The 15,685-nt window shown below is 44.1% G+C and overlaps 1 protein-coding gene across 2 annotated transcripts in view; it reads right to left on the bottom strand.

Moving 5' to 3' along the window:
- LOC142587258 (uncharacterized) overlaps positions 1–8,439 on the bottom strand; it is a 32,715-nt gene extending 24,276 nt beyond the window's left edge. Inside the window, exons 1-3 of one of the 2 annotated variants that reach the window (XM_075698125.1) lie at positions 8,402–8,439; positions 3,538–3,594; positions 1,500–1,559 (exon numbers count right to left, since the gene is read on the bottom strand). In XM_075698125.1, coding sequence (XP_075554240.1) covers positions 1,500–1,524 — 25 coding nt within the window. In that variant the 5' untranslated portion in view covers positions 1,525–1,559; positions 3,538–3,594; positions 8,402–8,439. Of the gene's footprint in view, positions 1–1,499; positions 1,560–3,537; positions 3,595–6,666; positions 6,848–8,401 lie in introns of those variants that run through there. The other variant, XM_075698124.1, reaches the window with a different exon arrangement.
- Between the last annotated feature and the right edge of the window lie 7,246 nt (positions 8,440–15,685).

Genomic DNA, 15,685 nt, shown 5'->3' with positions numbered 1-15,685 from the left:
TTTCTCCTGTGTTTCCCTGGTTTCAGCTAGTGTTTGAGACCCGGAGTTAGAGTGCGTCGCGTTCCGTACAAACCCACAATTCCCAGTCCTTTCCACACAGCAGCTAATGCCAGGGGGACACGGTGCGAGAATTAGACAGCTTTAGTTTGTCCATAACCTTCTTAACGTTTGCGGTCCACTGGTTCACCAAAGCCGTACAGAGCAGTATCAAACCTAGTAGCGTCATCTTGTAGCGTTTTGTCCAACTATTTTTAAATGCTCACGCATTTAAAAGCCACAAGAAACGGCTTGACAAGGTGTACGGTACCTTTCACTTGGTCCCCGCAGACGAGCATGGACATAATCTCTAGCAACAAATAATGCCTAATGTTACTTTCATTTCGTTGACCTATTCTTCCTTTTTCACTTGGTATACTAACGGCCAGCTATAACGAACGCACCCTGCGCAACCATGCGCGATGATCGTCAAAAGTGGGCTCGACTGTACGTATGAGATGGAAATGCCCCATGACGAAAAGTTTGGAGAAATTTGAAACTGAAGGCATAGTGGCCAGTGGCGGCAGACACTGACAGGGTACGTTTCGCCTGATTCATGCCATCATTCATGCCATCATTCAAGCTTGGGCATACACTTCGTCACGGGGCGTTTGTCTGACGTCACGCCGGGGCCCCCTTTTCATTGCTTTCGGCGCGCTCGGTTTCGATATTGCTTGGATCGAACGGTGAAATTTAATTGTGAATATCTCCAATTAGATGTTATTTTCATGATTTTTAGAAGAATTGAGAGGCGTTTTAATGTCATTGCCTCGAAATCCTTTTACGCAAGTTTGCGTGACAAGAGACGACGGATAGAACCATGGCTAACATTCGAGAAACCTTGGATATATGCAGGCGCGTCCTGCGCTGAGCGATAGCGTTTAGCATTTCTTAGCCGGTGAGAGGCGGTAACCTGATAAAGACAAACAAGTGTACGTGGCAACATATATATACATATATATATACACTCATACCATGTGACTAATAAAGATCGGGCCCTTCGGTTTCCTTTCTGCCCAGTCATTATATGTACAGGGCGTGGTAACTATTATCATCCACCAAGATTTTAAAATATGCAAATGCGACGTAGCTGTACAGAACCAAGGTAATGTTGTTTTCCGTCGCTTGGGGATACTCAGATTATTTATTGCCTTCCGCCAAATTACATAGTTAGTCTTAATTCACCACTGAATTTCTTAAATATTGCAATTCGATAAAAAATGTAAGTGAGAAAACTGTAGAGCAACGCGAAAAACTCCTGATACAGCTTTCTGTTGCTCAATACGTGCTGCATAAAAGCGCTTTTGCGACCGTGAATGAACCCCACGAGTGCACGTGAACTGCCTCGAGTGGCCAGTCGCGCGGTAATTTTGCGTGTATTCGCGGGCCTCTTTCACCCTCGAAAAAAAACACATTTATCTGCACCAGCTCATGCATTTTGTCTGTGAAAAAACTGTACTCACTCTTTCCAGGTTTATTCTTGCGCATTTTATTCGAAGCATGGTGGCCTGGGGTATGGTGGACTGAAATATATATTATATATCAAATGGAGGAATAGCCTGTTTACCAAACACTACATATAAGCAAATGAAGTAGTTGTTGTGATAAACAAAGTTATGTCCTAGTCGAAACATTATACCGAAAATATGTATTGACGACCAATTTGGAATTAAAGTAGCAACATTCAATAGATGTCGAAAAGCTCCTTAAATACCATCTAGCAATCGTTACAATTCTCTCCACATAAAAGTAGCGGTTGAGACAATTTGTAAACTTATTTGCTGTTTGTCTCACTTCATTTGTGCTGGGGAACTACATACAGTCTCTGCTCAATAATTAACAAGATCCCCACTGTTTTAACATCAGGGTGCTTACGCAGTGCAACTTTCACTGCATGTCTGTACTGTATACCGCACGCTAGTTTTGAGGTGAGCAGACATCTTTTGAACGCCATTGAATGACCTTCTTAACTTTCTGTCAGTCTACTGTTATGGGAAATTCTGGCGCACGACTGCAAAATGAAAGAAACGAAACGTGAGCCTTCTGTCTTGTTCCAATATTGGTACAATATGAGAAGTCCTGTTCCCGTAGTCTTACTGCGTGCTTATCTTCATTTTCGCTTTTGTCATGGCCAGTAAAGTATTTCTTTACGATGAGTTGATCACGTTTTCAACAAATGCGTGCATTATCTCTTAGAAATAATCCCCTGCCTTCAATTTTCTTGCTTGGTATGGGAGCCATTTTTATGGTTGCATTGTCCCAAAAACAGTATTGTTTAAAAAATTTCAATACTAAGGCGAAAGCACTATTATGCTCCATTATGCGAAAATCCGACGGCGGCGTCGGCGGCGTGACCAAGCGATGGTACCAAGAATTGCCAACGGTGCAAAGAGCAATATAACGTCATAATTGTTCGGATTGACGTCAGACTTCTCAAAGACGTTCCTGTAAACGAAGTGGATCAATGGCTTTGAAGAGAAAATTTTCTAAATTGCGGTCTGTGTGCGAGTGGCACCCGGGTCTCCAAGGGTGCGGGACGAGCGCACTTCCCAGGTGCCACGGCTGCTCCACGGTTCTGGCTCACTAATGATGTGCCTGCTGCGTGCGTGACATCGACACGTGAACAAGATGGCTGCCGAGACCGACTCCACCTCTACACGTCAAAACGTCTTCTGACTGGCGCCGCTCTTGCTTGCGCCGTGACAATATGCCAGATGCACAGCCTTCCCTTCTGGCTCTTTTTGCTCTTGGAAAGGTTGCACATTGTGCAACCACTAGTTCATGCCATTACGCCTTGTGTGTAATAATGAAGGGGTATTAGCGGTGTTAACGGTGTTATAATGTTCACGAATACCGCTATTCTAATTCAAAGCAGAGATATGGCAGCGCACATCACGCGTTTAAATAAATATTTCGAGCTATAGTTGAGTTCATCTTGGTTCATCTTAATTCTAAAGAGCGCAAAAAAAAAACTGAAAACGATGAGCACAAACGACAGACGAGCCCTGAACTTCGAAATGGCGTTTGTTTCAAAGTACGGGCTGTTTTGTACGCAACGTGTTTCAGGCACACAAATCGCACATCAGTATACGCCAGTGTGCTGCAGAATTCAATCAGCCTCACGAGACTGCACGTTCCTCGATCTTAATGCCGTACGTGCCTCCTGAACGCATCTCCTAATTTTGGTGTTCTGCGTATTTTGATGTGCTGTGGAAACTGGTATATTGAAATAAATTTTCACTTGCACTTCGGCGCCCGTCTGTTGTCCGGGTTCCTTTGTCATCGTGGTTAGCGTTGTTAAAACGCTGTGACCAAGTTTTACCCAAAAACGTCCTATATATAATGATCTTGTCACAAGGGAAACCAAAGCGTGGTAACAGAATTACAAGTTTAAGAATAATCGAGGCTGCGCAAATATTCGGCGATCTTGTCAAGCCGTCATTAGAACCATCCGACATGACTACAATGTTAAATATTTATGTTTGGTATAGCTGTACTCACCCGATTGATGCTTCTGACGTGCGTTCTTTGATATTCTGTGGGTTTTATGTCGTCTCTCTGAAGAAAGAGATTGTGTTGATAAAGTACATAAAGTGCTAATAGAGAAATGTTGGCACGAAAGTTTTTCTTTTGTGGATCAAGTTATTTCATAGGACGCAAGGTCAAAAATACCTCGAAGAGGTTAGTCTCATGCGCCAAGCTAAAAGCAAGAAGAGCGTGGCGTGTGATCAACCAACTGTTGTTGTACGTTATGAAATGCGCGTGGGTTTTGATGTGTGGCACGACAACAAACAGAGTGACGCCTCAGATTTACTTGAGCAGCCTTTTTTTTCCAAACTGCTTTTCCCTTTCTTTCTGGGGGGTTGTGTGCACGTGCCCTGTAAACTGTCGTCTATCATTTTTTTTCTTTATTGAAGTGCATGCGCATGACTACATGAAAGATAATTACGCTTGTCAAGGTTCACGAACCATCACACCCAAATGCAGGCATTCACGGATAATTCCTCTGGCCGGACCGGCATCTTCTAGAATAAATCGACGGAAACAGCATTTACTCAAGCGTGGGAAGAATAAGTTTTTGATTATGTACGCATTCAATAATGGTGAATTTCTCAGGGTGCCTTTGAACAACCTCATATCTCTTTGAAGAGGCTTGCGGAGGTCGAGAATCACGTACATTTGAAGCCACAGGCATTTTTCATCATATCGCCGATACATATTTCCGGTGTCGCTTGAGGGTCGCGTTCCGAGGCTTGCCCGAACGAAGTTGCCTTTGCAGACGGTAATAACGTTAGCCCACTTTTGTAAGCAGTGCGCACTACAACGTCTTTGATGCACGTATGATCTTATATGTCACCCTTTTACTTTGGCTTCATGCTACGCACACCTACGCCTAATTTTTCAAGCCGTGTGCGTCTCTAAGTATAACTTCAATTATGCCTTTGAGTGTAGTACGAGGAACCTTCCAAAAGTAAGTTTCATTTTTTTTAAAGAGATGACGCTACATCAGGTGAAACAAACACTCGCCATAAGAATCCACGGCCGTTGCTGGTGCAACGACGGAAAGAGCGTCAGCGGAGGAGGAATGACGCATGCGCAGGACGCTGAAGAAGAGAGAGTAGCAGCAGACCGGCGAGTCCAAGATTATCCCAGTACAAATCACGATGGCAGACAGACGTTTGCTTACAACATGGTAGCCAATGGAAGTGTGTGCTGTTATCCGGTATGATTGACCAGGTGACACTAGTGTTTGTGCCATCTTTGGACGCTTACAGATCGTGTATGGTGAAGAGGTCATACGTCAGGCCTTGCATCGCAGGGCGCCGAGTTTTACCAGAGTGTTTTCTCCAAGCTGATTGCACGCTACGACAGATGTCTCAATGTCGCTGGCGACTACGTGGAAAAATAGTGCAAGGTGTATAGTTCATGATACCGTGGTGCATTTTCTTTTTTTTACAAGTTTCCATGTGAAAATAAATAAGGAAACTTACTTTCGGAACTTCCCTTGTATAAACGCTAGAAATGGCATTTTATGGGTTTTGTTGTAGCCTTCAATATAGCAAAATTAGGTGCGATATTTTTCAAGGATCACAGTTTCTATAACTCAAAATACGCCCACCTACGAGTTGCATCATGTAAAAGGATCCACATATGGCAACTGCGCGGCGTCGTCCTGAATTAATTCAAGGTTTCGGATTACAGAAGGAAAACTAACGGCCGTGAGCGTGTTGAACACAGTAAGTAGGACATATTTGGAAGAGAAACACAACTATGTTCCAAGCACAAATGGTTTCCATATGAAGCGCATCACTGCAAGATTCCGCAGAAGTGTCTGCGGAGATTCTAGCAATTCTTCCCTTTTGCACCACATTTCTTGGCTTTGAGATGTGTTCATGAAGACCGGGAAAAAATTGGTCGTGGAATCGCAACGTCAACCACCGTCTGTAATTTCCGCTAGGAAACAATATGTCTCGGTTTACAGGAGTAACGCTTAAAGATGTAGATCGTCGTCCTCAACTTGACATTCACACACTTCGAACTTATCTGTGAGGCCTTCTCCCTTTCGGCGTAGCATATTTCCATACTTAAAGCTCCCTGTCGTCGCGCGGGGCGAAAAAGTCGTGAGAACCAGCATCACGAAGCATCTTGCCGCTGGAGCAGCCGTGAACATAGGAACCTTCTTCACGTTATGAGACTGCGAAACGATTCTTCGCGAAATTTTTCACCTGGAAAAACCACCACACACAACACGACACCAACAACATGACAATAGTATAACGACACGCGAAGCAGCACCACCGAAAGAAAGGCAGAAGCGAAACCAGAAGCGGCAGAAGATACCAAAGGCGCGATTTCAACGCCGCTAGTCCGCGCGACCACCACTTCGGCCACCTCCCGATTAGTAGTAGTAGTAGTAGTAGTAGTAGTAGTAGTAGTAGTAGTAGTAGTAGTAGTAGTAGTAGTAGTAGTAGTAGTAGTAGTAGTAGTTGTAGTAGTAGTAGTAGTAGTAGTAGTAAACTATATTTAGATAAAAGAAAAAAAATTGTGCCATGAACTGGGCCCCTCATTCCAAGAGCCTGCTGATCGCCTGCAAAAATTCAGAGTCCATGTAGACAGCCAAGAGACTGTGTGCAAAACGGAAGCGCATTTTCGTACCCATTGCACTGGTAGACATCTGTGATATTTATTTATCCAATTCACAATTCGCAGAAATAGTACTACTGGGCATGTTCTGGGTATTAGCCGTATACGCACTAACTTTTCCTAACGATTCCCTAAATCGGCCCTACAACGCGTTGCTCCTACCGTGTCCACTATAACCCGATTGCGACAGCATCGCTCACGGCGTAGGCGGAGAAAACCGGAGGGGAGAGCAAGTGTTCTGCGGTACAAGATTACAGGTCCCTTGCGGCGTGCACTGACCGATCATTTGGCTCGCAAGTTCACGGCAGCCTTATCTACAGATGGGGACTGTTTACTGATTGGGAATCATGTTCACGTAAGTGCACGTCTGTGCACTAATCGTGTAATAGTGAAAGCGATAGTGCTAACCTGCCGAGAAATTCTTGCTCATCACAATAATTGGCGGCAGAAAAAGCAGAACACACAGGTGCCGTAAAGTATACTCACTTAATATTTTAGCGAGTGCCCCTTCGTTGCATACAAGGGCGATGAGGACAATGATCGGGGCAACTGTGGAAACTCTCATCTTTTTCTTCTGTTGCGAGCTAAGGCTATATTAGTTTAACTTCATTGTGTTTGCCAGTGGTCTTGTCAGATGCGGTTAGCGCAAGGAGCTGCGAGCACAGCTACCGAGAAAGGCTGGTTAGCAGCAACAGCTCAACAGGATTGCTTCTGAAAGCGCGATAGGAATGTTGCTATTGTTCGAACTCCCTTCGTTCGTAGCTGATCGGCCGTATGTTCTGCGTGCTCCAAATAGAATAAATGGAGAACGCAAACAATAGCGTGATGGATCTTGTGGAAACAGCTACTGAACATAAATCTGCTGAAAATGTTTGAGCAAAAAATACAAGTGTTTCATGCATTGCATGTTGCAAGAGGAAAACAGCCCCGGACGTTTGCATAGTGCTCTTCTGGAATAATGTATGGAAAATTCTCCTGATCGGTCGTGCCGCAAGCATTGAACTCCGCTTCGGTTCCACAGTTGCAACATGTGCCCTAGCGTAATGAAAAAAAATTAAATTACTATTTTCCTGTTTTAGTACATCTTAATACGTTGATTCTAGGCTTGAGCTGAATATTAATCGATACAGTGTGTCTACTTGCCTGGTATATTTTTTTTTTGACAGCATAATCATACTTTTCTTGTGAAGAATTAGGGTGGCTATGGGGTCGTCGTGTATATTTGTTTGGATATCCGCCCATGCTACATATACTTCCTGGCTACGCAATACGTCCTTCTGGTGGTACGTCTACTGGACCTAGCGCCATTTTGAAATTTATGAATGCCATATAGAGAGGCTGGTTGTGCCCCGAAAATTTATCAATTACCCTATGGATGACTTCAACGTGAATAATTCTTTACAACTTATTCCCGAAACCAGCCACTTTCAGGGTTAATTAAACTCAAGTATGTTGGCAGCGATGTTAAGTTAAGAACTACCTTCGCGAATATTTTGTGCAATACCTAAAGAAAACTTATGTGGCCATAATTACCGTTTTATGACGTATCTATTATCAAGAAATAATATGATGTTAGCACCCTTCCGAATTTCTGGTACTCTTCATCTCCAAGGCATTGTGTGTGGCAAGCTTTTCGAGTACTAAATTCCCAACATCTTTGTCAAATCGACTTTTATTCCATCTTCTCGTGCCCTTTTTTCCCCTGCATATGAAATCATCTAGCGCTTTGTGCTGTTTTATAAAAATTGAAAAGGCAGCTTTACGCAGCTTAAGCGATAACGATCGCTGGCGTAAATCGCGTCGGCAACGCTTGCGTCGCTGCCCTGTCACTCGCGTTTTTTACACATTTTTGTTCGAACATCCTATGAAACTCTTCTGCACACCTTGAGAGCTGAACCACTGCGCTGCAAGAATGACGCGCGTAAAACATTACCTAAATCGATCCAGACACGTGTTTTCAGCCCCACGACTGAGAACCCAGCCTGATTACCATAGCGATGGCTCAAAGAGTCGTTCGAAAACAGTCACTCTTTCATACATAACATGCAGGCCGAAACAATGCTGTTCTAGAACATACTGCGTACTCAAGAAACCGTCATGCGGAAAAATATTTTCGTTGGGAACTGCGCAGCTAGATTCAAGAAAATCGCCGCATTCGCGCAAAAAAGTAAAATTGTTGGTGACTCTTTCGAGGAGACAATAAGTTTAACTTCCAACTTACATTTCTTTTTCAATGTTCCCTTCAGGCGCGTACGTGGTACCCGTCAGGATATTATCTGGAAATTGCAAGCACTATTGAAAAGATTAACTATGTTAAGTGTTTCACGTATATCGAAAAATACTTCTGTTTGTGTACTCATATACCTTGAATCTTAATAAAGTGTGCGAAGTGTTTTATCAAAAAAAAAAAAGAAGGTGCGTTTTGCCACCCATGACTACAGAACATACAGTGGGCATTGTTATTTTGGTGCATTTGATAACAGTTATTTGTGTTGTGCAACTTTATGAAATTCTACATTGCTTTCCCTGCCAAATTCGCGCGAAAGAATTGATTTTGACGGACATTAAGATACTCTAATAAATTGAGGCATGCACTTTATATTTCACAACGTCACAGGCTGGTAAGAAAAATCTAGATTCTTCATCTGTTCTGCTGCTGTATTTCTTTAATTATACTAAACAGGTAACAAATGTGTCATTCTAGTTGGCAACAAGAACATAAGGCCTAAAGTACATGTGATTACAGTACTTTTCAGAAACTTTGGAGACACTAGTGTGTGGTGAGAAAACCTACAACACAAGGGCTAAAACGTCTGCTATATTGTTACCTTGTATTTTGTACACTATTAAAAATTATTCTGCAAAGAAAGCAACATATATGGCACTTTTCGTGGCACACGTCTGCTTCTTTATTATGTTATTTGATTCTCAATTTGTTTGCGCACTTTCACTAAAACATTAAGCTAATTGCCTTTCTGAAACTTTAGAGAAAAAGTGTGTTACATATTGATGATTTTGTGCGAGTAACAATCACCTCCCCGTACTGCAGTTCAACATTATCATGCGACATATGATACTAGTATACATAAATACGCCGCGCAGGACATATCAAAGGCGGCAACGCAACGCACTCTACCCGACACATACAAGAATCAGTCCTTATCAGTACACCGGGTGATTTCCTTTCTCTTTCATTTTTAACAGCCTAAGCTGTTGTGGGCTCATTCCCATAACCGTTTCGTTTGGCGATGGTGTACGCCGTCGTGCGGTGTCCGGTGTCCGTAGCAGCTATCGCCGGGAATGAGAAAAGAAATACCCAGTTCCCGCGAGGGTCGAACCTAGGTTGGCTGCATGTGAGTCAGCTACTCTACCACTGAGCCTCGCCAGTTATTTTTTTAAATATATAGTAGCAGAATGTGCTGGAGCCTCGCCAGCATTTGCTAGCATGCAGCGGTAAAATATCCTGTAAACGCGTCCTAGCGTGCGAGGACATACGCGATGTGAGATGCGCGCCACGTAATTAATGTCGATGCGTGGCCATTTTACATCGCACTTGCATATTAAGCATGAAACGCTTTTAGCTCCCGTTGTCGGCGACCTTCAAGTGACCTTAAGCTGAAAGCCAGAGCCGTTATCCCGGCGTTCAAACAAGAACAACCGGGCAGATTGCCAGACCAAAACGAGATCGTCCGAGCTACCAGTCAAAACATAAAATACCATCTCTAGCCCCCAACCCTTTGCACAGGACCGCATTACATATGCTATAATTACTGCCCCCCCCCCCCCGCAAAACATAACTGTCGCAGCGTTGAGATGCCGGTACACGTTCTGGTCAGAAATGTGCCCTAAGCTCATACGCATCAAAATGAACACCAAGGTATTTAGGTGGCAGGGTTGTCTATTCTGTAGCCGCATAGTAAGTCGGCGTACAGCCTCGTAAATCAAACCGAGGACATCAGCTTCTTGACCAATTTATCCGGGCACTAGAAGCCATACCGAAGTTTCAGTCAGTGATAGAACTCTATCAATGCTCGGTTTGTCTCAGCCGAAAAAAGCAATCTCATCTGCGTAAGCCAATACTTTATGTTCCTTGTCCAAAATGTTAAAACCATGAATGCCACTGCACTCTAGAATGCTTATACACAGTGGCTCTAAATAAAGGGCAAATAGAAGTGGCAATAACGGAGAACACTGTTTTACAGAGGAAAGCGTAGGCACCGGCTGGGACAGACTGCCATTAACGATCACCTTCTGTAAGCGTGGGTATTTAGAACAGTTATGTGCTACAATAAGTGTTCTAAACATCCACGCTTACAGAAGTTGAATATATCAGAACCATATGCATGTGCTGTAGCGGCGGTACAAATGTCAAATGAGAACAGTTTCTATTAAGGCTTTTTCTAAATGTTTGGTGATGGTGGAATAAAAGCTATCTCTAGCACAACATGTAGCGCCGACTTAGTGCCTCATAGACATCAGGAATATTCCGGTTTTATCAAAATTTAATCCCAAACATGCCACGTCTCCGATGTGTTTCAGTGGTCGCGAGACGCGCCTCCCCTTGGAGCGTTCCTTCAACGACAGAAATTCAACCAACACCTGAGGGCTCACCCGCGTCACGTCGCGCAGCACAAACAGAAAAGGAGTCAATGAGTTGGTAAGGATGACAAGGAGTGATGAGGAGCTATATGGGTCTCATCACGATTGATAATGGTTGGACGCGGATGAATAAGGTGCTAAATAGCGATACGGGCTTGTAATGGTCGGATGAATTCTGATAAGGTTAATAAGCACCGACAAAAAATAGGTATCGCATCAAATCCGATCAGGTTAGTAAGGGCCGATAAGGATGCAACGTTTAAGCACCGCACAGATGCGACAACTTTAACGGACCGTAAAATTAGAGGGAGATGGAGGACTATGAAAACGATAATATTGAGGTGAACTGAACATGTGTTCCTCTTTAGCATCTGTATGCAGGATTACTTCCACGTTCGCGCACCTTCGTCACTTATTGATATACAGGGTCCTGAGTTCTAAAGCAATTTTGACTGTGATAATAGCTGTGGATGATGATGATGATGATGATGATGATGATGATGATGATGATGATGATGATGATTGGCATCCCCTTTCAAACGGATGGGGGACAAAGAGTCACCTAGCCTGCTTGATTTATTCAGGATTTACTATATCTGTCTACTACATCCATCCTTTTTCTTATCTGATCTCGATATTAACTTTCGTATTTAAAACATCTAGCACTTTATTCTATAATTTCCTACACTTCAACGACTCCGGTTCTCTCAACGCCTTCCGTGACTTTTTTCCAACATTATTCTAACCGTCCGTTTAGTAGTATCGACTGCTGACTACACATGACCACAACGCTCCCAATGTCAGCTGCTGCCGCACAGTCAACTCCAGTTGATACGACGATGACAGTGCTGGCACTCCATATGTTGCAGTCGTATGTGATGCAGTCATTCTGTTGCCTTCTCTTGTATTTACTTACGTTGAATGTTGAGGGGTAAGGCGCAAGCAGATGGGAGGCCGCTGTCACCGCTTCACCAACGCCTGGATGACAAAGAAAGCATCAGTTTGAGTCAACGCACTAAAAAAATAACATCTGAAACAATCAACCAGTGCAATGCGCAACAATACGACAAAGTTTGCCGACTGCCCAGTTCCTCAATAAGGGCGAGAATTCAAAAACACTGGAAAGAAAGGCAGTCCCTGAGGCAGTCAGGAGACAGCAAAAACACACTGGGCAAATTTCAGATTGTGTATACGCGTTTCGACACGAGCTTGAAAGCTGTCCTCGTGAAGCTCAGCAATATGTCATGCGAAGAAATGTTCTTAAATTGGGAATACTTGTTTGAGTCAGCATATCCAAGCATTAGCAAAGCCTCCGAATGTTTTCGTACCTTTCTTCTTTGTGCCCACCGTCTAAAATGTAACAAAAGCATCAGCAAATTCCAAGCGATGACAATGCAGACTTATGGAAATCATTTTTCTTTCGTTATCGTTGTTATAAGAATGTGATGCGTGTTGTTTATTTATTCGCAGTATTTTTGGGTGCAATTCTTCACTTTTCTCGAAATTGTCACAGATGCTACTCTAAATATATACATAGAAGCAATGGCATAAATCTTGTGTATAGCGAGAAATTCGGCAATTCGGCGTTTGTTCATACGGGAGTGCGCGTAGTAGTGTATGGTTATAACCACAGAGGGACGCATCGCACCTGGAAGATGGGGAGCGCACTACCAACTATGTTTTATCAGTCAAACGTCGCCTTTGTATCGTCTCTGGTCAAGACAGCATTAGCTGGTGTCTAAATTACAGGGTCTAAAACTAAATTTAAAAAAACAAAAAGCAGGGAAAAAAACAAGAATGCACACGAACGTTACTGAGGACAAAACGTCGGATATAGTATAATATTAGCCATCCCCAAGTAGAGTAGCCCCCGTTTTACGTCACAATTCTTGTGTCACAAATCTCCGGTCCCGTGAGCATGACACATTGTGCACATATCAATCTAATTCTTTCCCTATGCTCACAGCACCCAAAATTTCTCGAGGTGCTTTATCTAATTCGTTAGCATTCTTAGGGTGCTTCACGTACTTTTCGGGGGCCATCTATGTTAGTATCTTCGCTTCTATGGTTGTATCTATGTTTCTATATAACCGACTGCCCACCTACCTAGGCCACTGGTTAGTCCGCGGTCGAATGGGAAGCGCATTGTGTTACTGTGCTGAAAGAACGGGGTTCAATACCAACCATGGGAGAAACTTTGGCTACGGAGTATGTGGCAAAGTGTAAATAGATGCTACTTTTCATCATCATCATCAGCCTATTTTATGTCCACTGCAGGACAAAGGCCTCTGTCTGATATAACCGATTGCCCCTGTCCTGCGCCAACCGATTCCAACTAGCGCCTGGGAATTTCTTAATTTCATCACCCCACCTAGTCTTCTGCCGTTATCGACTGCTCTTCCTTTTCTTCGTACCCATTCTTTAACCCTAATGGTCCACCGGTTATTAATCCTACGCATTGCATGACCTGCCCAGCTCCATTTCTTTTTCTTAATGCCAATTAGAATATCGGGTATCCCTGTTTGCTCTCTGATCCACAGCGCTGTCTTCCTGTCTCTTACCGTTACGCCTAACGTTTTTTTTTTCATCGCTCTTTGCGCGGTCCTTGCCTTGTTTTCGGTCTTCCTTCTCAGTTTCCAAGCTTCTGCCCCATGTGTTAGCACCGGTCAAATGCATTGTTTGTACAGCTATCTTTTCAATGATAATGGTAAGCTTCCAGTCAGAATCTTACAATGTCTGCCGAATACGCTCCAGCCCATTTTTATTCTGTAAATTTCCTTCTCATGATCAGGGTCCCCTGTGAGTAATCGGCCTAGGTAAGCGTACTCCTTCACAGACTCTAGAGGCTGACTGGCGATCCTGTACTGTTGTTTCCTTGCCCGGCAATTGATCACTGTCTTTGTCATTGCATAATAATCTTCAACCCCACTTTTATACTCCCTTTATTAAGGTCACCAGTCATTTATTGTAATTGCTCCACAGTGCTGCTGAACAGGACATTGTCGTCTGCAAATCGAAGGTTACTGAGATATTCGCCGTTGATCCTTAGTCCAAAGCCTTCCCAGTTTAATAGGTTGAATACTTCTTCCAAGCACGCAGTGAACAGCATTGAAAAGATTGTGTCTACTTGTCTGACCCCTTTCTTTATAGGTATCTTCCTACTTTTCTTGTGAAGAATCAAGGTAGCTGTGGAATCTGTGCAGATACTTTTCAATATAGTGTTACGTGAAGGACGAGTCAGTAAGACGAGCAACTATTTACAGGTTATATATACAACAGCGGTTGCAGCGCTGACCGGTTAGATTCACAGCGCGAGCCCAATTCATTCTTCCTCCTCTTTTCTCGAGTGACGGCGCCCAGGCACCCTTTTCAAACAATCCAATATCACACGCGTGTACCATAATCCCCCGGCGGCAGAAGCGACGTCCCGGAGCGTCCAAATGTCATCACTGTGAGGATGATATTGCTTCATTCGTGTAAGGTGCACGATATCACTGGACTGGGAAGTAGGTAGGGCGTCAGGGGCGATCTCGTAGGTGACGGGAGCCGCGGCCCGAAGCACTCGGTATGAGCCTGTGTAACGAGACAGCAGTTTTTCTGACAGGCCGATCTGATGCGACGGAGACCATAGAAGCACCAAAAAACCAGGCGGTAAGTGCACGTCTCGTTGTCGCCACTCGTACAAACGCCTTTGACTCTTTCGGGATTTCAGAAGGCGGTCACGGGCAATTTCTCTTGCGTGGGCACAGCCGGCGATGGCGTCATGTGCATATTCACTGGTCGGTGCCGCGCGAACTGGGAGGGTTGTGTCGAAGGGCAGTGCTGGTTCTCGGTCGAACAGAAGGGAAAATGGGGAATGACCGGCGGTATCGTGGTGCGAGGAATTATAAGCAAATGTGACAAACGGTAGAGCGAGGTCCCAGTCAGTGTGGTTTGAAGAGGCATATTTCGAGAGCATGTCCGTGAGAGTGCGATTGAGACGCTCCGTGTGGCCATTTGTTTGCGGATGGTATGACGTGCATAGCTTGTGCCTCGTGGCACAGGACTGCAGGATGTCCGCGATAACTTTTGATAGGAATGTCCGGCCACGTTATACGAGAAGTTGTCGTGGAGCTCCATGTAATAAAATCACGTCGCGTAGAAGAAAGTAGGCGACATCTGGGTGCAGCAAGTAGGAAGCGCTCGAGTGGTGGCATAGCGCGTGAAAGTAATCCGTGGCCACAGCGACCCACCCGTTCCCCGAGATACAAAGAGGAAAAGGGCCAAGTAAGTCCAAAGCAACCCGAAAGAATGGTTCCGGGGGAATGTCGAGTGGTTGAAGGTACCCAGCACCTCCACCACAATGTTACGCGAAGGACCAGTCAGTAAGACGAGCAACTATTTACAGGTTATATTTACAACGGCGGTTGCAGCGCTGACCGGTTAGATTCACAGCGCGAGCCCAGTTTGTTCTTTCTGTTCTTGTCTCGAGTGATGGCCCCCATGTGCCTCGTTCAAACAATCAAATATCACACGCGTGTAGCAATATTTACGTAAGCGCCCTGTACTCCTTGATTACGTAATGCATTTATGACTGCTCGTATCACTACTGAATCAAATGCTTTTTCGTAATCCATGAAAGCCATGTAGAGATGCTGATTGTATTCTGCGGATTTCTCGATTACCTGATTTATGACGTAGACGTTATCAATTGTAGATTATCCCTTCCTGAAATCAGCCTGTTCCCTTGGTTCACTTAATCCCGGTGTTGCCCTTATTCCATTGGTGAATATTTTATATAATACAGTACGTAAACTAATGGGCCTATAATTTTCCAGTTCTTTAACGTCTCCCTTTTTGTGGATTTGTACAATGTTAGCATTTTTCCAGTTCTATAGGACCCTTGAAATTGATAGGCAGTTCGCAT

This window comes from Dermacentor variabilis, chromosome 7, assembly GCF_050947875.1.
Source record: "Dermacentor variabilis isolate Ectoservices chromosome 7, ASM5094787v1, whole genome shotgun sequence".
Taxonomy (NCBI): Eukaryota; Metazoa; Arthropoda; class Arachnida; order Ixodida; family Ixodidae; genus Dermacentor; species Dermacentor variabilis.
The sequence above is the reverse complement of the archived record's forward strand: the minus strand, read 5'-3'. Positions and strand labels throughout refer to the sequence as shown.